Source organism: Arvicola amphibius, chromosome 6 (genome assembly GCF_903992535.2).
Source record: "Arvicola amphibius chromosome 6, mArvAmp1.2, whole genome shotgun sequence".
Taxonomy (NCBI): domain Eukaryota; kingdom Metazoa; phylum Chordata; class Mammalia; order Rodentia; family Cricetidae; genus Arvicola; species Arvicola amphibius.
In genome coordinates, this window is record NC_052052.2 from 108,603,690 (window position 1) to 108,628,011 (window position 24,322).

The following is a 24,322-nucleotide window of genomic DNA, read 5'->3' on the forward strand; positions in this document are numbered from 1 at the left end:
GCAAGCTGGGAAGGGGTAGGAAGAGAGAGGCAGTATCCGGGGAGAATAGCCCCTGCAGGAAGACCAGGAAGTCATTTATTTTGTTTTTAATTAATTTTTAGGGGACTTCTTGGGGGCTTACTGCAGGGTTAGGGGCAGGTATGGAGGGACTGGTCCATGAGCAAGATTGGGGTGCATAATGTGAAATTCCAAAAGAATCAATAAAGAGTTAAGTTAAAATGGAAATCATCAAATTATCTTCCAAGGTGACTGTACCATTATGCACCTCCACTAGCAATGAATGACGACATCCATTGCAGAGTCTTCCAGCATTCGGTGTCGTCAGTTTTCTGGAATTTTTCCGTACTACTAATATTATCATCTCATTATTATTTAATTTACATCTCTTTAAACAGAAACAAATAGACAAGAACAAAAATAACCTAGATATTTATATCATGATCATAGTCTCAGTGTCAATGAATCAGTTCTAAACCAACCAAATATTCCAAGGCAATAGCAAGTGAATTTGTAGACATATTCTTTTGTGAAAGTTTATTAGGTGGTTATAAACTTTATATGACATACTTATAAGACAAAATAAAGTTACTCTTAAACAGAAGGAATTATGTAAGAAGGACTTACAAAGAAAATCCAGAAATAAAATACATTAGGACTGGAGTGATGGCTCAGCCATACCACTGCTGTCCTTGAAATCATGAAGACCTGAGTTTGACCTCAAAACCCGCACTTAGAAAGCCAGCTATAGTAACACACATACTTGTAAATTTAGTGTTGGGGAGGCAAAGACAGGTGTATCCATGCCCTCCTAGCCCACTTGGCAGGTTTCAGACTGGTGAGAGATCATGCCAAGGAAAACGAAACAAAACAAAACGAAAAACAGAAAAATGAACGGTACCTTAAAAATGACAGCCAAGGCAGTGCTCTGGCTTCCACAAACCCAAATACATGCAGACACAAGTACAACGAAAATTAAATACGCCAGTCAAAACTAGAGAGAGCAGTGTGCCATGGAAATAGAGCAGAGGTTTCTCCATCTTGAGTTCTTGCTGAGACCATTTTAGGTTAAACTAGATTTTGATCTTAATGGGAAGTCCTGTGGAAAATTATCCAGATCCATTCTAGGAAGCCAAGGTTAATGCCCCAGCTAACTTATCTTGGCTTCTGTTAAACTGTCTGCTTGTGCAAACCTCCCCCAGAAGCTGCCCAGTAAAAGAACAGGATAAACCTTTTGTCTTTAAAAGGCCCTTACTCTAAATGCTCCGCATTACACTTGAGTCTAGAGTACCTGCGTGTAGTTTCAGCTGGCTTGAATAGAGACTTTCAAATGGCTATAGATTATCTGAGTGGTCTTCTCTGGAGGGTAACCCACTACACCAGATACATACTACAGTAACTATGAATATTTGATATACAATTGAAAATGGCACATGTATTTTGCAGGAGAATTATTCTCCCGGTCATTCCACAGTGCCAATAAAGCCACCTTGAATTAAAGGACAGAGTCTGCAATTGCCTGACTGGGATGAGCCACTGAGTCATTGGAGGAATTAGGAGGCCTGATAGCAAGGGACAGGGAAAGAGAATAGAGAATTTCTGGGGCTCGTAGATGGAAAAAAAAAAACATGAAGAGAGGGTCAGCCAATTGACTCTCTGATGTTCCTTGATGTTTATCAGACAGATCTTTATCTAAATTCCTGACTCCCCAGATTTTATTATATTAGAACAATTTTGGTAAACATAGGTGTATATATAAAAATTGTTCCACATATTAATTAACGTTATAGCATAATTAAACATCTACTCAGCAGAAAATACTCTAATATTAATTTTTCAAAGGTAATAAAGAATATTTTTGTGTTTCCTATGTAGAAAAAGTCATGACACTCATGAGGTTTGGAGAACAGTCACGAAGAATCTCATTACAACAGCAGATCCAGGTTTGGTGTCACGCGTATTTCTAGCACTTGGAAGGCAGAGAATGGAAGATCGGGAGTTAAAAGTCATTCTCAGTTCCATGGCATGTTCAAGGGCAGCCTGTGAGCTACAGGAGAGGCTATTTCAATACACACAAAACCCAAAACAAAACAAGAATAAGCTGTGTGTGGTGACACACACCGAAATCCCAATAGTCAGGAGGCATAGGCAGGATGAACTGCAAATTTGGTGCTAGGCTGGACTTCATAAGTCGCCAGCTGAGTTTCATAGAAACCTATTTCAAAAACCAAACCAAAGTAACACACACACACACACACACACACACACACACACACACACGCACACACGGTGGAAGAATTTGTTCATGAAAATATACTATGTAAAAATTAACATAGGATTTTTTGGGAAGTATTTCAATAAGTATTGCTGATGCTCTAAGAGGATTAATATTTAGAATATGTGAATTTTGTAGCCTGATCATAAAGAGTTCAGACCTTCATAGGTGCTGTAGGTCTAGCAACTATACCCTGGCGGCTGGTTGCTCCGGTCGCGCCACGAGGGGTCGCACAGTAGCCCGGCCACGCAATCAAGGGGCGACCAAGGGAATTCTGATGTCAGGTTCCCAGCAGCTTAGCCTCACCTAGATTCTTCCTAGCCAGTTCTGGCGCTGCAAGTTCCATTGAGGACGAACAGTGGTAGGTTTCCTAAATGCCACTCGCTTAGCTCATCAGCACAGCTGGACAAAGTGGCATGGCGGGGTGAGGGGAGGTGGCGCGGGGGAGGGAGACCATAATCTGCTCAAGAAAGCTGCAGTCAGCTTTTTAGGTAGCACGGAACTAGGCAGGGTTTAACTCGGTCACTCAGGGAGAGCTCTCTGTTAGGAATTTGGCACTTTTGATACAGCTTGGGTTCTGGAAGTCGGTCAGTCCCATCGGGGTCTTTGAGAGTTGCCGAGAAAGTCTGATCTAGGAGAGGCGGCCGGTGACAAGGACATACTGGGAGCTAAGTAGCTAAGTCACAGTGGGCATCACAGGACATCATCACTAAGCCTCCATACTGGGTCTTTTGGGTCTGAAAGCAACAGGTCACTCTTCGGCCCGGGGAGGAGTTTCTCAACAACCCCAAACTGCGCCTACCTCGGCGCAGACTACAGATCCCAACATGCACTGCGCGCACCTCTTTCAAACACACAAATGCCATTCTTGCCAGGACTTCTGCAACTGTGCAACTACCCAAGTTTCAGAATCCAGAACTTCAAGTTCTGACTCGATGATACCTGCGGCGGTGCTATCCTGCCTTTGTTTTTTTCGTGGGTTTTCAATTTGTTTTAATAAATTAGTATCCCATATTACCTGCAATGCAACGCAACAAAGGCACATAATATTCCTACCTCTCCTAAAAGTTCTTCTGTATTCTTCCTGTAACTATGACTGTGCAGAAATGGCCGGCTACTCTTTGAATTGCTACTTATCTTAATTTATTTCATAAGAGAGCATAGGAACCTTCTTATATTTCGTTTAACAATTGTACCAGAAGTACCTTCTGTAGAACAGTGTAAACCACTTTCCCTATTTTTATTTAGTTTAGAGTTTGGGGAGGCTGAAGGACATGATGGTGACAAGACACAGCTCAGATTAGGACCACAGCCTGATGGCTCAGCATGGGGGAACCACAGCAGAGATTCCATCACTAGATAAGAATGTAAAGAAAGCTGTGGACCAATGATGTAATTTAATCTTAGAGTTCACTACCAAAGATCACACCCTAATGCGACTACCTCTTTCCCCTTCCTTTTAAATTCCTAAGTGGGCCCAGAATCAGAGTTTTTGTTCTTCTTTTGAGGAAAGCAGGAACGGTGAAGTGCTGGATATGCTCATTAGTATGACTGAATTATTCTAACATACATATGCAGAGAAAAGCATCCGCCTTTCTCTCCTCACGTTTGCTACCAACCCATCTCCTCTGCACACCCAGTCACTCCTACTCCCATTCTCATTGGCCCCCCAGTCCACCAGAAAATTCTATCCCATTTCCCCTTCCCAGGAAGATCCAAGTATTCCCCCTAGAGCCCTCCTCTGTACCTAACCTCTCTGGGTCTTCAGATTGTAGCTGGGTTATTATTTATTTAACTGCCAATAATGATTTACAAGTGAATACATACAATATTTGTCTTTCTGGGTCTAGTTTACCACACTCTGAATGATTTTTTTCTAGTTAAATTCATTTGCCTACAAATTTCATGATGTCTTTTTTTTTAACAACTGAGTAATACTCCACTGTGTAAATGTAACACATTTTTTTTAAAAAATTCATTCTTTACTCCAGGGACATCCAGATTGTTTCCAGTTTCAGCTATTATGAATAAAATCACGATGAACATAGTTGAGCAAGTGTCTTTGCACTAGGATTTAGTGTCCTTGGGGTATATGCTGGGTCTTGTAGTGAAGTGACTTCTAATTTTTGGAGAAACCTCATATTGACTTCCATAGTGACTGTACAAGTTTGCACTCCCACCAGCAATGGAGGAGTGTCCCCTTTATCTATATCCTCGCCAGCGTGAACTGTCACTTGTGTTATTGCTCTTAGCCATTCTGACAGGGATGTGATCTCCCAGTAGCTTTGATTTACTTTGATTTCCCTGATGGCTAAGGATGTTGAACATCTCCTTAACTGTTTAACAACCATTTGCGTTTCTTCTACTGAAAATACTCTGTTTAGATCTGTACCTCGTTTTTAATTTAATTATTTGGGGGTTTTGGATGTCTAATTTTCTTTATATATTTTGGATATTAGTCCTCTACTGGATGTGGAGTTGGTAAAAAAAAAATCTTTTCCCAATCTCCCTGATTGCTGCTTTGTCAAAGTAATGGTGTCTTATGCCATGCAAAAGCTTCTCAGTTTCATGAGGTCCTTTTTATTAATTGTTGATCTTAATGCCTGTGCCACTAGTGTTCCCTTCAGAATGTTGTCTCCTGTGACAGTGTATTCAAAGCTATTCCCCATTTCCCTTCTATCGGGTTCAGAATTCAGGTTCAGAATTAGTGTTACAACTCTGAGGAGGGAGAGACTTCCCCGTCAGATGTGTGGCAGCTCGTAGGAGGAAGGTTTCCCCAGTGGAGGTGTTGCAGTTCAGAGGGGAAAAGTTTCGCCAATGTGTTACAGTTCTGAAGGGTGAAGGGAAAGGTATCCTGACAATCATAAGCCAAGAAATACCACAAAGAAACACCCATTCTATGGGACACACAGGAGATCTGGATGGGGAAAGCGAGGCTATAGCTATTGTTTTGCTACAAAGTTCTAGGAAGGAGTCTGGTGGATGGTGTCTGCTGGGGTAACAGAGAGCATCTAACATGCATTTATAAGTCCAGCTCCAAGGGATCTGACAATCTCTTCTGCCTCTCAGGGAACCTGCACACACTTTAGGTATTCTGCAAGATTTCAGACAGATGTGTTTGAACATTAGAATACCCTTCAAGACATAAAAAATTGACTATAAATAATAGTTAACAGTCTTTTTGTCAGGGTTCTCTTGAGTCAGGGAGACAGAGACAAAGACAGAGACAGACAGAAAGAAGGAATTTATTGGAATGACTTACAGGCTACAGTCTAGCTAATCTAACAATACCTAGCTGTGATCAAAAAGCCCAGAATGTGTGGACCATATTAAAGAAATGTCTTTTTACCTCAAGATCCAGATTAAACGTGTGTGTCCTCCTACATCAGAAGTCTGGATTAGAAATGGAGTCACCCACTTATAACCAAGCAGAAAATCTCTCCGAGGTGTGCCTTCCATTTCTGTATTGTAGTTTATTCCACATATGGTCAAGTTGACAATAAGAATAGCCATCACACAATCTGTTAGTTTGTAAAATTTCTCACTTCTACCATGCTAAAGAGAAAGAGAAAACATCAGTTTGAACTACAACTTCTGAAGTAAAACCTATATCGTCCCCGGGAGATAGTGCTTTCTTTGCTTTTCTTTGTGTCAGTTCTCAAGACAAAGAAGCAAAACCAGCAAGGCCAGCCCCCGACCAAAAAACTCATGTTAGTTCCTGCCTGTATTGAGAATGAAATAAATCCAGGATAAAGGTTACAGAAGGTGAGTGGATAGTGTGCTTGGAAGGATGCAGTTCAATTCCTTATGATGAAATAAATAAATACTGTCTTGAAAACAGTGAGTGTTAGGCATTTTAGCACTCAGGAGTCTAAGGGGTAAATGGGGGTGAGTTTGAGGTCAGCCTGAGCTCTGTAGTGAGTTTGCGGCTACTCTGGGCTATATAACAAACATGTGACTGAGGTAAAGAATAAAGAAATAGAAAGAACTCCAAATCATAAAATACTCAAAGTCCTTAAAAGTGACTTCTTAAATATTAAATAACAAAGTAGCCACAGTCAACGCAGCTATGACATTTATTACCTATTTACTTTTAAATATGTTTCAATTGACAGGTATTTGTGTATATTTGTAGAGTAAACTCTGAGACTTTGATATCTGCATGCATCATTGAAAGTGTTAATGTAGGTGGTAACATGCCCAGATCAGCACCAACTTCTATGACCATTATGAGAACAAAAGGCTTGGACTTCTGGGCTCATGTGCAGAATCAGGGACAAAAAAGAAACATTTGGCTACTATAAGCTGTTTTCGGAGTTTGTCTCAAGTACAGGCTGGAACTGGTATAGGGAAGGGCTCATGGATTAGGGGGAGGGTGTTGTGTGCATAGCCAGTCTGAAGACTCCTCAAGGAAGTCTGGAATTGGACACAGGGTACACTCTGTACTTGACTCCAATTTAGAAAACTTTGTTATGAAGTTAGTTTATGCCTGTGGCTATCAGGCACTGTCACCTCAATTGCCGTGCTGTTTCTAGCTGTGTACGCAGATTAAAGGCTGAGCTCAGAACAAAGAACTTTGTGATGTACTCTGGGTTGTGATAAGGAAAGAATTCTGTGCTAAAGGGAAGAGAAGAAGAAGAAACCACAATAAACTTGGCCACTTCTGTCTTTATTATTTTATCTAAACTTTTTTTTGATGTAGCATCTCATGTTGCCTAGAGTGTCTTCTACATTTTCTAAGTAACCAAGGTTTACTTGAATTTTTGTTTCCTGAATGCTAGGATTATAGGCATGAATTAGTATATCTACTTCTCTAGTGGTAGAGATCAAACACAGGGCTTTGAACCTGTGAGGACAGCACTAACCTAGACACATCCCCAGACCCACTTCTGCCTTTAGGGGACCCAGATACATGGAAGGAAAGGCTGAACACAAGTGAGCTGACTTTCAATATCTTTGGAGTTAGTTCTGATGGGACAGATACAGAATATGCTGAATAGTGCTCAGACTCAAAGTTCTAATCAGTTGTCTCTTTCTATGTAGCATTTTCTGTAATGGCTAACCATGGAATGGCGACCAAGTTCGATCCTACATATGGTGCCTTCCTCTTGAAGGAGTCACAGAACCAGTATCTGAGGGTGAGCTTCAGCTATGAGGAAATTATTCTTGGCCAAAGAATAGGAAAAGCAGGCACAAATGGCCCATGGGAGAAGCCGCAGTAAGTGAAAAGAAATGAAGGGAACAAGAGGAAAAATATTGATGCTCAGGGTCACTGGCATACAAGTCAAGCATGGGCAGATTAGATTATGAGGAAGTTGGCAGTCGTCTGAACTCAGACTACTTGGGCCAACCTTACAAGTCTTTTGTCCTTTTGTTATCATTTCTTCACAAGTAAGCAAGATTTGGGTGTAGACGAATCCAGCCAAATCACGAGCATGTAATCAGGGCAGGGCAGAATTGAGTGAAGTCATGCATGCAGTACAGATTAGAACATGCTGGAAAACAAAAAGCCCTGTGACATCCTCAGTGTCAAGAGATGGTCTGTTTTTCTTCTTGGTCTGTGAGGCTTGACAGAGTTGTCAAGGATTCAGTTCTGTCTTTGTACAATTCGCTGAACAACAGATGCTCATCTTAAGAGACTTAAGGAATTTTGAGTCTTACAGGAGAGGGGAACAAAAAGGACCCAGGGAAGGGACAAAGGAGGAGATAGGAAAGCAGGAACAGGAAGGAAGGGGAGCAGATGAGAGACTGATTACTTGAGTCTCATGCAATACAACAATCCTGTATTTCAAATAATTAATAGCTCCTACTTTCTCTGACCTCATTCCTATAGAAGAGTTGTCAGACCTGCTTGGCAAGGTCTAAAGATCTGGAAATATCTAGATCTACTACAGAACAGAAGGGGCTTTGGCTTTATTTAAAACAGTCCCTGTATGCAAAGCAATTTTCTATTGTGCACACTGGTCCTATATAGGTGCTATGAATGCGGGACACTATTCGAAAATGACAGCCCCCCCCCCCCCAGTAAATCTGTAGAGAGAGAGAGAGTGGGATATGATGACCTTCCATTTGACTGACGGTCTGAATCTAATGAAAAGGAAAGAATGAGAAGAAGAAATAGGACCCAGTGATTACAGCTCTTGTTGACCTCAGACCTTGAAGAATGGAGTAAGAAGGTCCCTTAGTGTGGTGTTTAGGTTTTCCTTGTGAATTAGTCGCAAGCAGCAAACACATGGGTAGTTACCTGAAGTACATCTTAAGTATGAATTAACCTCCTAGGGAAGCTTGAGTTTCTTCACTAACAGTGAAAGGTGATATCAGCTTCTCCCTAGCAGAAGTGTAGACTGAGAGGAGCGAATATATAGCTAACATTTGGACTGACAAGATGGCTGAGCGTGCAAGGGTGCTTGTCGTACCAGCCTGGAGGTCAACCCCTAGAATCCAATATGCGTGTAGTGTGCTTTTAGTGTGTGTGTGTGTGTGTGAGAGAGAGAGAGAGAGAGAGAGAGAGAGAGAGAGAGAGAGAGACAGAGACAGAGAGAGAGACAGAGAGAGAGATTTAGTGAGTAAGTGAATGAGAGTATGTGAGAAGGTGAATCAGTTTGTAGTAATGCATTCCCATATGTGGGTATGTGTGCTCTCTGTGTTTTAGTTGTGAAGTGTGTGTATTTGTGATTGTATAGTAGTGTTTCAGTGTGTGACTATTATTCTCTAAGTATGCATTGTAAAGTGTGTGTTTATATGAATGAATGTGATTATAAGTGTGTGAGTGTGAGCATGCCAGTATGCTACCATGTGTGTTTGAGTGTGTTTATAGGACCAGGTGTTAATGTGTGTGAAATAGATAACTGTTTGTTAAGTGTGTGTCTCAGTGACTGAAAGTGATTGTATACATTTGTGAACAAATGTGATGTATGTGTATTTGAGTATATGTGTTTTGTCTATGTGTGTATGTTTTTGATGTGTGCATGTATAAATGTGTGATGGTGTATGTGCACATGTGTGTAGATATGTTATATATACATTACCTGAATGTATATGTGTATGTGTGTATATGTGTATGTGTTTGTGTGTATGTGCTTAGTGTGTGTAGGTTTATTCATATGCAGTACTATATGCATGTATGGTGTATGAACATGTGTTGACCAGAGGAGAATTGTGAGTGAACTGTTCTGTCATTCTCTGCCTTACTTGTTTGAGACAGAGTTTCTTGCTGGAGCTGGAACCAACTGACTGGCCAGCATCCCAGTGAGCCTCCCGTGTCCCTACCTGGCAGCTCTAGGAATATAGGTATACACAGCCACACCCAGACTTTTATGTAGGTGCTGGAATCTTAGCTGGGGGTCCTCATCTTGTACAGCAAGTGATCCTAGTCACTGAGCCATATACCCACCTCCCATTTCTTTAATTCTCTGAATGTGACTATAAGTGTGGTGTGTGGTAGCTTACTCTTTTTATAATGTATAACCAAGAAAGGGCTTCATCATGGCCAGAAAAACATGAGTCCAAACAAGGGAATAGATGTAGAGAGGCTTTCAATGTAACAAATGGCCAATAATTGTTCAATTAATCTTCTGTTTTAGGACAATTTGTGGGAGACTATAATGAGAAAAAATTATAAAGACTAAATAATGTATCAGTATGTAGTACTTTACTCTAGAATTCTTTTTCCTAAGAAATCATGGAACTGGTTCCATTTCTCAGGAGCATGTGAGCTGTGTTACCTTCCTCCCCACACCCTGCTGTCTAAGGGTTTGACAGGAAATGAGTAATGATTAAACTTTCCCCCCACAGTTGCGGTGTATCTTCCTGTTACTCAGCACCCAGTAACAGCAGGGAAAACAGAAGCGGAGCATTCCAGAATGAATCCCAAACTCTGTGCAGAGCTAAATGATGGCCACCACATTCCTGTTCTTGGTTTTGGAACCTATGCCCCAGAAGAGGTAAGGGTGGTGGTTTTGGAGTTCAGAAGAAAGCAGACAGGCCTAGTGGGAGCTGAGAGTTTGACCATGAGGATAAGGACTATAATTCTTAGCTCTGCCTTCACATTAGTTTCAAAACTGAAACAAGCCTGTTTCCAACTGGGTGCAATAGATAAAACCTAATAACAGCCCTTAGTACATAAGGTCTGGGTAAAGGCTTGTACATGACACTAAGTGTCTTGTAGCTCATATATTTTCAGAATTTTTTGAGAAATGTATGTTAAGATCACATCCTCTCTATTTAATGAATTCTGTTACAAAGTTTGCTGAGTTTTTTATGTACCCTGAATAGTAATAATTTTCCAGATAATACATTATTTTTGCATTACTGCGGTCAGAATAGCTCATAGAACCCAAAGAAGAGATTGGTGGGTGAGTTTTTCTTTCTTTTTTGGATTTAGCTTATGATCCCAAGCTCCAATCTGCTGTTGCTTGGCCAGCTTTGCCTGAGCAGAACATCAAGGTGGTGGTGCTGGTGGTGTATGTGGAGGCAGCTGCTCCTCTTTCTATTTTTCGTGGAAGAGAAGTGAAGGAAGGAGCTAGGGCCAGCATGCATTCCAAGCACGCAGTCCCAGGTCCCTAAGTCCTCCAATTAAATCATACCCCTACTTTCTGCCACTCCCCAACACGGAAATGAAATGAAGAGATTAATTTAATGATCTGGTCAGAGTCCTCTTGATCTAATTACCTCTGTAAATGCCAACACAACACACCCAGATTTTTTTTGTTCCTTAAAAAGAATTCAAATCAAGCCACCAAAGTGAACCTGCATAGAAAGACATTTGGCAATGATTTCCTTCTTATCTGTAGGAAATTTCTTTATTCTGTTATTCCCTTGCTGCAAACAAACCTTACACAAAGATCTACATGCTGGTAAGGATTACTGAGAGTAGAGAAATAGTCTTCTCCAGGGAAGAAGACAGTGATTGGTCATCCAAAACCTAGTTGTCAGCCCTGAAAATATATGTGTGATTAACATTATACAGACTGACCATGTTATATTTAAGAATTTATGTATATAAATATATTTATGTAATAACAATTAATAAAGAAAGAAGTATCAATACGAAAGAGAGCAGGGAGGGATACATGTGAGGGTTCGTAGGGAGGAAAAGGAAGGGACAAATGTAGAAGCTGTATTATAATCTCATAGTTAAAAATTAACAAATTATACACTTTAATCTTATCCTCAAAAAGTAAAAAGTGTTTCTTAACTATAGATGATTTTATGTATTTTCGTTTCTATGTTCTTTACATTGAGGACATGAATAAAAGATGTTACCTATACTAATGATTTGAAGGCTTGCTCTGTGCTTTCTTCCTTTGATGTTGTTGTTTCAGGATAATACAGTGCTGCTTTGCTTACTATGGCTTGGTAGCATGTTTTGAAATTTAACATTACAATGAGATAATGGTTCACCTTAGATTGTCTGTTAAAAAGGGACACCAGAAAACAAACACTGATGGAATACTGAATGAGCAGAACTCTCAAGCATCCTAATGGGAATGTAAATTAGTACAAACACCAAAGAAAACTATAAATTTATATATAAATTCCTAAAATTAAAATTTTTATATGATCTACCCATAACCTCCTTCACCTGTACAAGGGAAATAAAGTCAGTATACTGGAGTGATAGATGCAGTCCCAATAGTAACAAGTATGAGTTTAACCTAGATGCTCATCAAACAATGAATTATTATGATGTTGCATACACACACACACACAAAGTAAAGTATTGAGAATCCACAAAGAAAAATTAATTTTTGTCATTTTTATGAATTAGAGGATATTTTAAAAAGAAAAGAAACACAGAAGCCAAATAACAAATACCACTTTTATGAAAGCTCATTTTTGACTGAAATGTAGAATAGTGATTATTAGGTTGGATACAGGTACCAAAACACAGATCAGGATTAAATTGTGGCATATCAATAGAATGTTGACTATATTTTACAGTGATATGTATTTCAGTAAAGGGGATTGAACCTAAGCCCTGGAGCATGCTAAGTAAATATTATATCATGGAAAGAAGTTATATACATCAACAGGCTTAACAAAAAGACCTACATTTTGAGATAAGATCTCACTGTGTTGCTTACTCAGGCCTTGAACTCAGGAATATCCTGCCTCAACCTGTGCCACCAGGTCTACTTTTATTAATATGTGGAGGAGAGTAACTCAAAGATCCTAAATGTAATGTGAAGAAGAGAGAAATGACATTTGCACTAATTTGATTGGTGCATGTGATATACATTGATCAAAATACTTCAACCCCATGACATGTCTAATGTTAGCCAACCTCTTCATTATACTGACAATGAGCCATCCCTCCTCATTTCTACCATTTCCCAATGATATAATCAAATCATAAATTAACTAAGGACTGACCTCCTAGTGTGGTTAGTCCTCATGTTTCAATTGCTTGATCCATCAGGGGACAATTAAGATTAAAACTATAACATTCTGTGCCTGGCTCCAAAAACACATAGTAACACAAGTTCATTTATTCCATTTTAAAGAGACCCTCAAATATCTACAGCCCCAGCAAAGGCCCAAATTCAGAGTCTCCTCTGAGCATCAAGCAAAGTTACTTAAATAGTTCTGTTTATATATCATAAAAGTAATTCTTATGATTAAATCTATATCCTGGCCTAATACATTTTAATGCTAGAATTTACTTCAGTCATACAGATGGAATGGTTGGAGCATGAATTAAGACGACATCCTGCTATGTGTTACAGTGTTTATTTTTAAACTAGATACTGATTGACAGCTGTCAACCTTATTTATCAGCATTTCATAATGGAGAAGATGGCCGTATTTTTAACTGTTTGCATAAAAAGCAGAGTTTTTGAAGGTCTTCTTTGCTTGGGAGAGTACATTTTAGAGTGTATTGACAGAGGGGATGTCTATATATATCCTCAGCTAAATAATTAGGGATTGAGGCTCTCAATAGATTTCCTGCAAACAATGCATGCATGTATACTCTAAGTGCAACGTGAGGGGAATTTTTGTGTTTGCGTGACTTCTCCAGGGGAAACTTTCAATACTGTTCCTCTTGCCATGCACACTGTCTGGGGTTGTTTTTACTTTATAACCTTATTCTAGAAATAACAACCACTGTTACAGCCTTATACTGAGTCCTGGGAATCCTCCCAGCAGATCACGGAACCTGGAGGAGTCCCTGAAGACCTTGCATGGCAGTGATTAATGAGTGTCTCCATCTGAAGACTTGGCTCGGATTCCGAATTCTCATTATGTGAGAGAGGAAAAGGGCCGGGCAAACCTGGGAAGATTCAACACCCCCAAGACAGAACTCACTTAACACAGCAGAAACTTGTGGTTTTGTAAAGGAACTAACTGTTTCAGAATTAATGAATCACATGGATCTCAAGATATTCCCTCTGGTTGCTTTTCTAGGTTCCTAAGAGTATGATCACAGAGGCCACCAAGATAGCTATAGATGCTGGATTCCGCCATATTGATGCAGCTTATATGTACCAAAATGAGGAAGAAGTAGGACTGGCCATTCGTGACAAGATTGCTGATGGTACTGTGAAGAGAGAAGATATATTCTACACTTCCAAGGTATTGTGCACATATGGTATGCTGGGGCACAGATGAATGAAATTGGTGTATTGATGCTAGCATGGTTTGACCAGTAGTTGAATTAGGCATATTAGTCTACTGTTTAATTACATATGTTAAACGGGTGTTGAAAACAGAGGACGCTTATGGATCTCTGCTCACCACTGTGTTTGAATTTGTAACCTTAAGGTAAAATTATTTTGGTGTTTTGATTCTCACTTAAAAACGGTGTGATTTAACATGGCCAGAACTATGATAAGACTGGCATCTTAGAACAATCTCATATCTTATCTCTTGGGTGACTAATGTTACTTTAGTTTCTTAACGTCCATTTTCACTTTCATTGGCGATAGAGAAGAATAAAAGTTTGCATCCTGAGTATCTCATGAAACATTGATAGAGTCCTGTATTGTGTCTAATATATGTTAAAATATCAAAAATACTTCCTTTCACTTATGTAAATGATAGGAATATTAACTCTTCCCCATTGACTAAATGAATGAAAGGATAAGAGAGAAACCTCCTTTGTAAACTCTTGTGAAATATAACTCAGAGAATGGTTGTTGTTATTATTCTATCCAATTTTACTCAAGTATTAATTTCCTACCATTTTCATATCGATTGACCAATACACCTCAGGTATGTATCAGACTTGACCTTAATATATTAGACAATGGAAAACTTAAGTCTGGACAGAGTATTTTTGCTCTGTGGTCACCAGTTTCGGACCAGTTGAAAAAGACTCAATTTTGGGTAAAAGAAATCCACAAATTTGGGCAATGCGATAATGTATCACAGCTCTCACCCTAACAATTGCAGCTCCCCTCCACGTGCCATAGGCCAGATCTGGTCCGGGTTTGTTTGGAAAAGTCACTGAAGAAGCTTCAGCTGGACTATGTTGATCTCTATCTTGTTCACTTCCCAGTGTCAATGAAGGTAAGCAGTCAGCCTCCTCGTACCTAGTTTACTCCAGTGCTCAGCATCAACTTTAATTTCACTGATGATTTATTTAGATAAACTGATTCAATGAATATATCAGGAAAATTCACGTGGAAAAATTTGGAACCCAAATCACACTAGATTGATGGATTTGGAAAAGTCTTTAGAAGTTCTCTGTTTATAGGGTTTTTCCTTTGTTCTATCTTTTCCATTGGTAGTAAATATGATTTGATCATGGTTGTTTATTTATATTGAATGCCTTGTCTGCACCTTCCAGTGAAAAATTCATCATGAAAATAAACATGCTTGCATCTATCCTCACTTCAAACTGTGGCTCTTTTTACATTTAATATTTTTATGTTAATCGCTTTAGTTTAGTTTTGTTTTTTTTTTTTTTTTTAAAAAATGGGATTGGCTTTGAACCTGCTGTGTTACCAAGGCTAACACTGAGTCCACATCCTCTTGCCTCCATATGCTAGAATTGTAGATATGTGTCCTGAAGACCACAATCTCATATCTTATCTCTTGGGTGACTAATGTTACTTTAGTTTCTTAACGTCCATTTTCACTTTCATTGGTGATAGAGAAGAATAAAAGTTTGCATCCTGAGTATCTCATGAAACATTTTTTGATATATGTAGAGCTGGTAATTGAGCCTAACTAAGGCCTTGTGAATACTATATCGAACACTCTATCTACCAGCTAAGTTGTATCCCAGTCCCTTGGTGGACAAGTGTTTAGCTGCTGCATGACCTTGTAACTGGCGACTTTTTTCAGTGATAGACAGATGTTCCTCCAGGAGATATCACATTGGTATTAAACAATAATGCAAGACAGATAATATAACCGTAGAGATCTGGAAAATTTTGTGAATCAACACATATAATAGATGTGAGAGAATAAAAGAAATCTGTTACCTTATATATTCCCTACAACTTTACATGCAAAGCCTTTTGCAGATGTAAATTTATGGGGTGGCCCTCTGTGTACCAGGGAACATTGCAATGTGGAAGGTCATGACACTGGTGAGATGGTGACAATGACTGTTTATATTCTAGCCAGACAACGATCTTAATCCAACAGTTGAAAATGGGAAATTATTATTTGACACAGTGGATCTCCGTGACACTTGGGAGGTAAGTACTTGGAATACAGAGCACAGGGGAAGTTAAGAGAGGGAGTCAGGTCTCAGTTTCACATGTGAGAGTCAGATATGGACCTTCAGATCAAGAAACACATGATCTCTTCTAGGGCTAATTTGCAGTTGCAGGTAGGACAGCATAATTGGAATATATTGGAGACTACTGGAAAAGTATCGGGAGAAATGTTTCAATATATGATTTCTTAGGTGACCCAAGGCACTCATTCTGTCTTTATCTTCTGCCCATATTTTAAGCTGTTTTCTCTCTTTTTAATAATCAACGCATATGTTTTATTTTCCTTTCTTGATATTTATAACCATCTCTAGCCACCTTCATAAATTATTTTTTACCAACTTCCCCCTGACCCAGGCCATGGAGAAGTGTAAGGATGCTGGACTAGCCAAGTCCATCGGGGTGTCCAACTTTAACCGCAGGCTGCTGGAGATGATCCTGAACAAGCCAGGGCTCAAGTACAAGCCTGTGTGCAACCAGGTGGGCATCTACAGTATTTTTTCTTCTGCTCTTCATTCTTTTCTTCTTTTATTACTAGCCACAATCCTCTTCTCTTACTTACCTGAACTTCATGGAGCAAAGAATGCTGATTGTATTTCTGCTTAGTTAGGCGTTTGAGGAAAAGCCTGGGAGCTACCGTGCTTCTGTGCACGCAAGAATATGGAAATGTAAAAGTACTCAAGGAGAGTTGCACTGGGAAATACAGAAAAATAACTAAAAGCTGCAAGAATGAAAGAGCCATGGCTCGAGCAATGGCTTGGTCATTAAGAGCGATGGCTCCTCTGAAAGAGGTTCATGTCCCAGCACCCAAAAGGCAGCTCATAAGTCCATTTCTAGGGGATCTGACTTCCTCTACATGAGGTTAATTCTGACTTTGTATGGTAAGTTTTATAATATTCCTTCTCTTTCTAGTTTACAGAACAGTTTGAGGAGCATTGGTATCAGTACCTTGTCTTGGTTGCTTTCTATCAATCTGATAAAAGACCATGACCAAAAGAAACTTGGAGAGTAACATGTTTATTCCATTTTGCAACTTACAGTCCTTCATTGAGGGAAGTCAGGGCAGGTATTGCCAGCAGAAACCTGGAGTCAGAAACTTAGGCTGAGACCATAAGGAAGACTGCTTATTGGCTTGCTTCCATGGCTTGCTCATGCTGCTTTCTAATACACTTCAGTACCTCCTGCCCCGTGGTGGTGTCTTCTAGTGACATCTATCATTAATCAGAAAAATAGCATATGGATTTGCCTACAGGCAACCAATAGAGGCATTTTCTCAAGTGACACTCCTATTTCTAGATAACTCTAGCTTGTGTCAAGTTCACAAATGCTAACCTGAACATTTCTCTTTAAAGGTGTGGTAGAATTCAGTACTGAATCCTTCTGGGCCTGGGTTTCTACTCGTTTACATTAGCTGGATTGCTATTATTGTTTTTGTCAAGTTGTTTACATATTTTCACTTACTTTGGTAAGACATATGAGTCTAGGGATTTGCGTACTTCTAGGTTCTCCAGCTTTTTGGGATGATAGTTCTCAAATTATGCTGTAACAATCCTCTGGATTTCATTGTGTCTGTTGTAACTTCCTCTCTATCTTCTATAATTTTAATAATGTGGTCTCTCTTCTCTTCTTGTTATTCAGAGAATTTTTTTTAAAGAAATGTTTTCTTTTGCTTCAATTATTACTCTCCTGTCAGGTGATAAATGTCTATGGGGAAGTCATGTTTTAACACAGGTTTTCCCATAATTGAAATCTATTTCATACATCTCTTGGTATATTTTTGCCTGAATTATCTGTTTTACTGGGGTGCTTCAGAGGTTAATTTTTTATTTTAAGATACTTGTTTGTTTTTTTTTCTTCATTGAATTCTACTATAAGTAAATTTTGATTAAGAAGTGAAAATGAACCACAGATATCCCTAAGTAATGGGGTAAGCCTGGTTGTTTTTCCTTAGTTATCAATGACCTGAGGGAATTTTTACTTTGATAGCAGCACATTAGGGACAGATATCTGTGTTGTCTGTTTTGTTACTATGTAATTATTATGTATGTTTACACATACATTCCTGAACACATAAAGTACATCTTGCTGATTTTGTATAATGTTATTTGTATGCATGTATTCCAGCAGGATGACCACGTGACATTGTATAAACAATTCGTACGATCTTCCCTTGGAGGTTGTGTGTGTGTGTGTGTGTGTGTGTGTGTGTGTGTGTGTGTGTGTGTGTATTTGTTTTTTGGGATAGAGTTTCTTTGTGTAGCCCTGGCTGTCCTGGAACTCACTCTGTAGACCAGATTGGCCTCAAACTCACAAAGATCTACCTGCTTCTGCCTCCCAAATTTTGGGGTTATAAGGCATGCATTATCTCCATTTGGCACTCTGGGGATTTTTAAAACACAATTAAAAATTTGTTTTTTTGTGTGTATGTATGTGAATGTTGTCTGTCTGTCTCTGTCTCTGTATCTCTGTGTGTGTCTCCATGTGTATGTCCGTGTGTGGCTGTGTGCGGCTATGTGTGTAGGCAGGCATGAATGCAATGGTGTCTGTGTGGAGGTCAGAGGACAACCTTGTGGAGTTGGCTTTCTCCTTTCAGCTTTAGGTGTGTTCTGTAATAGAACTTAGGTCCCCAGGCATGCAAGCCAAGCTCTTTCATCCCCTTGCCAACCCCTGATTGCTTTGATGCCCAAATATACCCAAATGTCACCAGCAGAATCCCTACAAATTTACTTTTTTGTCCTTCATACCTGCCCTCATGTGTTTTCAGCCAAATTCTTGCTTTATGGTGTAATTCAAATCAGAGGCTTGGTGAGCTTACTCTCTATGCCCTATCTGTACTTCATATTTTCTCATTGTATCTGCATTCAGTGTTCCAGTCAGTTCACCACAGGGATGTTTTTAGATTTTAAAAGAGAATCATTACTCGAAGTTGAGATTTTCTACTCAGATTTCACACAGTATAGACTTTTCTGCTTCTTTTACTTATGAACCCTTCCTTTTCATGGATATTTGAGGTTTTCTATAATCTGAAATCTTTCTGTCTTGTTGATCTACAGGTAGAATGCCATCCATATCTCAACCAGAGCAAGCTCTTGGATTACTGCAAGTCAAAAGACATTGTTCTGGTTGCTTATGGTGCTCTAGGAACCCAACGATATAAGAACTGGTAAAGAGAATTGTAACCAAATCATACCTAAAAAATCACATATAAAATAGCTTCAGTCTTGAAATCCCAAGTTTTCTGGAATTAACTCAACAGGATTGAGGATGGGGAAAGCCTTGTTAACTAATAATCTTTAAGATGTGGAACCTATTTTAGCCATGGCTTTCTGGTACCCAGAGATAAAACCTATACACCACCAAGTTGCGCTCTCTGTGTAGCTTCCCCCATGGTCCAGCAGAGCCTGAATCTTCCATTCCTGTGGCGTGAGTTTTTCCCTTAAAATAAATAAAATATATTTGTCTATATTTAAGCTAGCCTGGTTATTTCCTTATCTAGGTAATATCAACATACAGTTCTGAAAATGTTTCAGATGATGCTAGTATTCTGATTTTGGAGTCATAATTTAATAGTCCTAGGTCCAGAGTGAGCAAATCCATGTGTTTTGTAAGACTCCTAACACATCAAATCTTAAGCTCAAGTAGTCAATATTCCTTTCTTTTCAGGGTAGATGAGAATGCCCCATATCTTTTGGAAGATCCAGTTCTTGGTGCTATGGCTGAGAAGCACAAAAAAACTCCAGCCCTGATTTGCCTCCGTTATCTACTGCAGCGTGGGATTGTGGTTGTTGCCAAGAGTTTCAATGAGAAGCGGATCAAAGAGAATATGAAGGTGAAGAAAAGACTATGGGCATTGGGGCTCCTGTGCAGTGTTTCTCCCTTGAAGGCTTGTTTGCAGGCTTCCAGTATCCTTGTGTCAGGTGACTGTGCCTGGAATTCCCTAGGCATGTGTGTTTCAAGTGTATGCATGAGCATTTTCTTCTCTACAATAGCACTCTGGGTTCATGGCTGTAGAGGATTAAAACTGCCTTTGTTTCCTCTTTAAGATAACAATGTGCTCTGTAGTCTTGTACACACGCACACCTTTTATCCATTCCCTGAAGTGAGGTAACCAGACTATGTGATTTTCAACCTTCCTTAAAAATTTACTTTATATGTCCTTGATTCTCGTAAAGAATAGTCTTCATATATTGATTCACTCTGTGGGTTGATTGTCTTTATTTTCAAGTAGGAAAGTACTGTTACCTGTGCTAGTTGTCTAGTAAGCCAGCTGCAATGTACAAGTTTACAACAAAGAAATTAATGCTACTGTTTCTTGTCGTGTCTTTTTTCAGGCAGTCTCTCTGCAGTCTAGGCTAACCTCAGACTCACTGTCCTCTGCTCTTAGCCTCCCAAGAGCTAGGATTACAGGTGCGCTCCACATTCAGCCTGGACTGGATACTCGAAAAACTCCGTACATTTCTAAGCTTAACCCTGCACATTATCAATGTTTTCATGCTCTGTGGGTCATTATAAGTTACAGGCCCGGCAAACCTCAAGGGATGGGAGAGAGACGCGATCCCATGCTGGGAAAAAAAAAAACTTGCAAGTTCATATTACAAATGTGTGTGTCCTCAGAAATTACAAGAATCTGGGGAAGGGGCACTTTACAGTCCGTTTACCACATTTATATCATCTCAATGTTTGCTTTTCAGATTCAGAATTGTTTGTTGAAGTATCTTCCTCGTAGTTTTATCAGTATTTTCATTAGTTTTATGATATATATTTATGTGCTAGAATCTCTCCCTCACTGGGCTCACACCATTCATGACTTTACTTTGTGGTCAGTGAATATTATTTCCTATATGTGTAGCAAAATGAATTTTTTTTTTTTACATTCTATACAAACGATATTTTTTCCCAACTGGTTTTTATTTCAAAGCAAGTTTTTGAGTTCTATGTAAAATTGGGAAGGATGTAAAAATTTGTAGTGTTTGTAAAATGGCACGTACCCTTCTAGCCACAAAATTGAGCCTCCTTTTCTTTTAACTGTTGCCTTGGCTTTTCTCTTTTGTGATCATAGTATTAGAAAGTCGGTCTTTGATTTATTACCTTCAATTTTAGTCTTAGAGATTGAACCTAGAGCCCACATATGTTAGGCAATTCCTCTAACACTGAGCTGTGCCACCATGCTTGCTTTGTTATGATTTTTATGCTTTTTACATAAACGTGTTTGCTCTTATTGACTACATCTGGTCAGATAAAACTTGGCATCACATTTTCCCAATTCTGCATCATGCATTGAAACATGATCTATTTATTTTTACACTACAAGCTTTTTAATATGATTTAGGTATACATTTCTGAGTTTTAAATCTTTTTAAATATTTTTAAGTAAATTTTTACTCTGTCCGTTAAAGCATTTGTAAGTATTCTGTCAGTTTGAACTTAATAATTTAGATCAATTTTTGATAATGTTCATTTTGTTTTGATAATGCTCAAATTTATAGAAGTTAGTTAAAAATAATAAATTGATACCTATTACCTAGATTCATCAACTAATACATTATGGATACTTTTGTTTCTGTTTCTTTCTTCCTCTATTTATAAAAAATGCCTATTTAAGGAACCTCTCATGTTGATGGTTTAGTAATAACTGAAAATAATTTTGATGCTTTAAGTGTTGCTGTTGCAAATTTCAATAGTGACATCCTTTTTGAGCCTGCTTTTGGATCCCTTAAACAAAATATCATCTGTATTTGAGAAATTTCTGATTATATATGAAAGGGTCATTTGTTCACATTTTAATCATTCATTGATTTAATGTACAAAGCCTACTCTATGCATCATAATTGTTACTAACTCATATGTTTTAAAGTGATCATGCTGGGCGAGGCTGTCACATTCCTTTAATCCCAGCACTCAGGAAGCAGAGGCAGGCAGATCTCTGTGAGTTCAAAGCCAGGCCAACTTGGTCTACAGAGTAAATTCAAAAACAGGGTCCAAAGCTACAGAGAAAGCCTATCTCAAAAAACAAAACAAAACAACAAAAAACAAAATAATTAAATAAAACATGATCATTAGGTTCCTCCAGATCTTGCATGCAATTGATCCTGTAATCATTTCATTTGTCAATTTGGTCTCTTTTCCAGGCTCTTTTGAGATCTGATATTGCCTGTAGTACAGTGAAATTTAAATATATTGTACATAGTAATATATTTGCATTCATCTTTCATTTGGTATTCATTAATAGTTTCGTTTGATCTTAGCCAAAGGCTGAGATTCATTTGCTTAATAACTTGTATTCTTTTTGTTGCTATTCTCTTAAAAGTCCTTTGGAAGCTCTTATCCCCACAACTTTTAGTCTCTTTAGCTTGTGTTTTTTAGATTGTCAAAGATCTGGTCATTCTAAAATCTATCTACTTATGTGACAGGTTTTTGAGTTCCAGTTGCCGGAAGAGGACATGGCAGTTATCGATAGCCTGAACAAAAATTACCGATATTCTACTGCTAAAATGTAAGTATTGGAAAAAGCATTGCTCAATTTGTTTTATGATGTCGAATTTAATGTGGTGTTTTAGAGTAGTCTTAATACTGATTAATGGGGTCAGTGTGAGACAGGAGTTTTGGGGATTCTGGTCCCAAATTCTTCACAGATATCTGTCTGATACATTAACAGGATACATGTAATCAGGGTTAGCTTGTATTGCTATATATGGGCTTCAGTACTTAGTATTCCACAGTCGGAAGGTCAGCCAATATTGCTGACTTTATATCAACATATAAGCCACTATATTTGACAACTATATAGTGGATATACAATAAAATATGGATTTTATTGTAGCTTATTTAGAAGGATCCAAAACCATCAAATTATTTATTTTAAATAAATTATTTTTATCATTTTATATTTTGTCTTGTTTTTCAATTGTAGAGACCTACAAAGTAGGACATGGAAGTATATCTCATAATTTTGTCATTTTCATTTCTAATTAACTATAGTGTGTTATATATGATAGTGAATTAAAGCTTATTGAATTATGAATTTGGGATTACTAGCACTAAACTTCATATACATACTTACATGTACATATATACATATATATGTATATATACACATGTATATATATTTAGATAAATATCTGTAGAAATGTTGTACATAAATCATTATCAGATTCTATTTGCATTGAACTCTGGAATGAAGATGAGATATTGCTTTGATAAACTGATGATGTAGGTGGTGGAAAAGAATATGTTTGTACATTTGAATATCAGAGTTCTTTTAACTTTCAGGAAGGGGAACTAAAGTGAAATAATTTAGTTTTGATCAACAAACAATTGCTATGCAGGCTTCTTGTGACAGTAAGATTGTAGCAAGCAAAAACAAACCTTTTATTGTGATGGCAGTCAGAAGGAGAGTCATTCTCTCTACAGTCTAAACTTGTTCTATACATTTTCTTTCTTATTACAGTACTTCGGCCCACCCTGACTATCCATATTCAGATGAATATTAATATATAAGCCCTTGTTGTGATACCACCTTGATGGTAGCAATGTGGAAGATGCCATTGATGCTGATTGGACATCACCTCTGGTCAATGTTGTATGTCAGCCTATAATCAACCAGATCAAGAGAGATGGGTACGGTGTTTTTGTGAAACTCTAAACAATGAGATTTGTCTCTATGAGGTGCAAGTAAAGCACCACTATTGTCTTTCATTTGCGTAATTTGTTTCCCTCTGACTCATCTGAGCTCAAGGAAACTATAATTTGACTGTTGACAGGGAATAATGTAGACAACCAGCTTTGAAGGATTAGCAATTGGGTGCATGGAATTAAGGTGAGGAGAATTTGATAATCCTTTCTGAGCTATATGGGTAATTGATGGGTTTATCATATAGATAAAGAAAACTTTCCTCCCAAGAGCCAGAGTTGAGGGCTAAACCTAACGCCTTTCTTCAAATAAAGGGTATAATACTGGCCCCACTGAGTACTGATTGAGAGGCTGAAACTCAAATTAACTGAGAACTGAAAACTGCTAAATACTTGTTCTGATTTCAACCTTCTTAGTTTTAAAAATAAACTTGGATTTGATACACATCATCTTTTCAAATACTTTATTTTTTGTGTGTTTTTGAAGTATGTGATTGTAGGGACATTTGTCGGGGACTAGCCTTGACAAAAATACCTCTTTCCAGGGGAGCAGCATGGGGATTTAGAAATATGAATAAAGAAGATGAAGACACATGAAAGTTAATAAAACAGAAACCATAGAATAGTACCAGGGAGGCATTCCAGTGAATACTGAAACTGTCCATGTTTAATTTTCCATATACTTTTATACCCCAATCTAAAAGGGAGATGAAGGCAACAAAAGACTTCTTTAACATGATACAATGGACAGCTT

At 38.4% G+C, this 24,322-nt stretch overlaps 1 protein-coding gene across 2 annotated transcripts; it reads left to right on the top strand.

The window, feature by feature from the left end:
• Positions 1-2,515: 2,515 nt before the first annotated feature.
• On the top strand, positions 2,516-24,013 carry LOC119816330 (prostaglandin-E(2) 9-reductase-like). 2 transcript variants are annotated; one of them, XM_038332899.1, is made up of 10 exons: positions 2,516-2,633; positions 10,067-10,215; positions 13,679-13,846; positions 14,666-14,782; positions 15,844-15,921; positions 16,297-16,419; positions 18,993-19,102; positions 19,603-19,768; positions 22,350-22,432; positions 23,387-24,013. In XM_038332899.1, the coding sequence occupies exons 2-10, from the start codon at positions 10,135-10,137 to the stop codon at positions 23,427-23,429; spliced, it is 969 nt and encodes a 322-aa protein (XP_038188827.1). In that variant the 5' UTR covers positions 2,516-2,633; positions 10,067-10,134; the 3' UTR covers positions 23,430-24,013. The 2 variants fall into 2 exon arrangements, with proteins under 2 accessions (XP_038188827.1, XP_038188828.1); XM_038332900.1 differs by lacking the exon at positions 10,067-10,215 and having other exon boundaries at positions 2,534-2,633.
• The last annotated feature ends 309 nt before the right edge of the window (positions 24,014-24,322 follow it).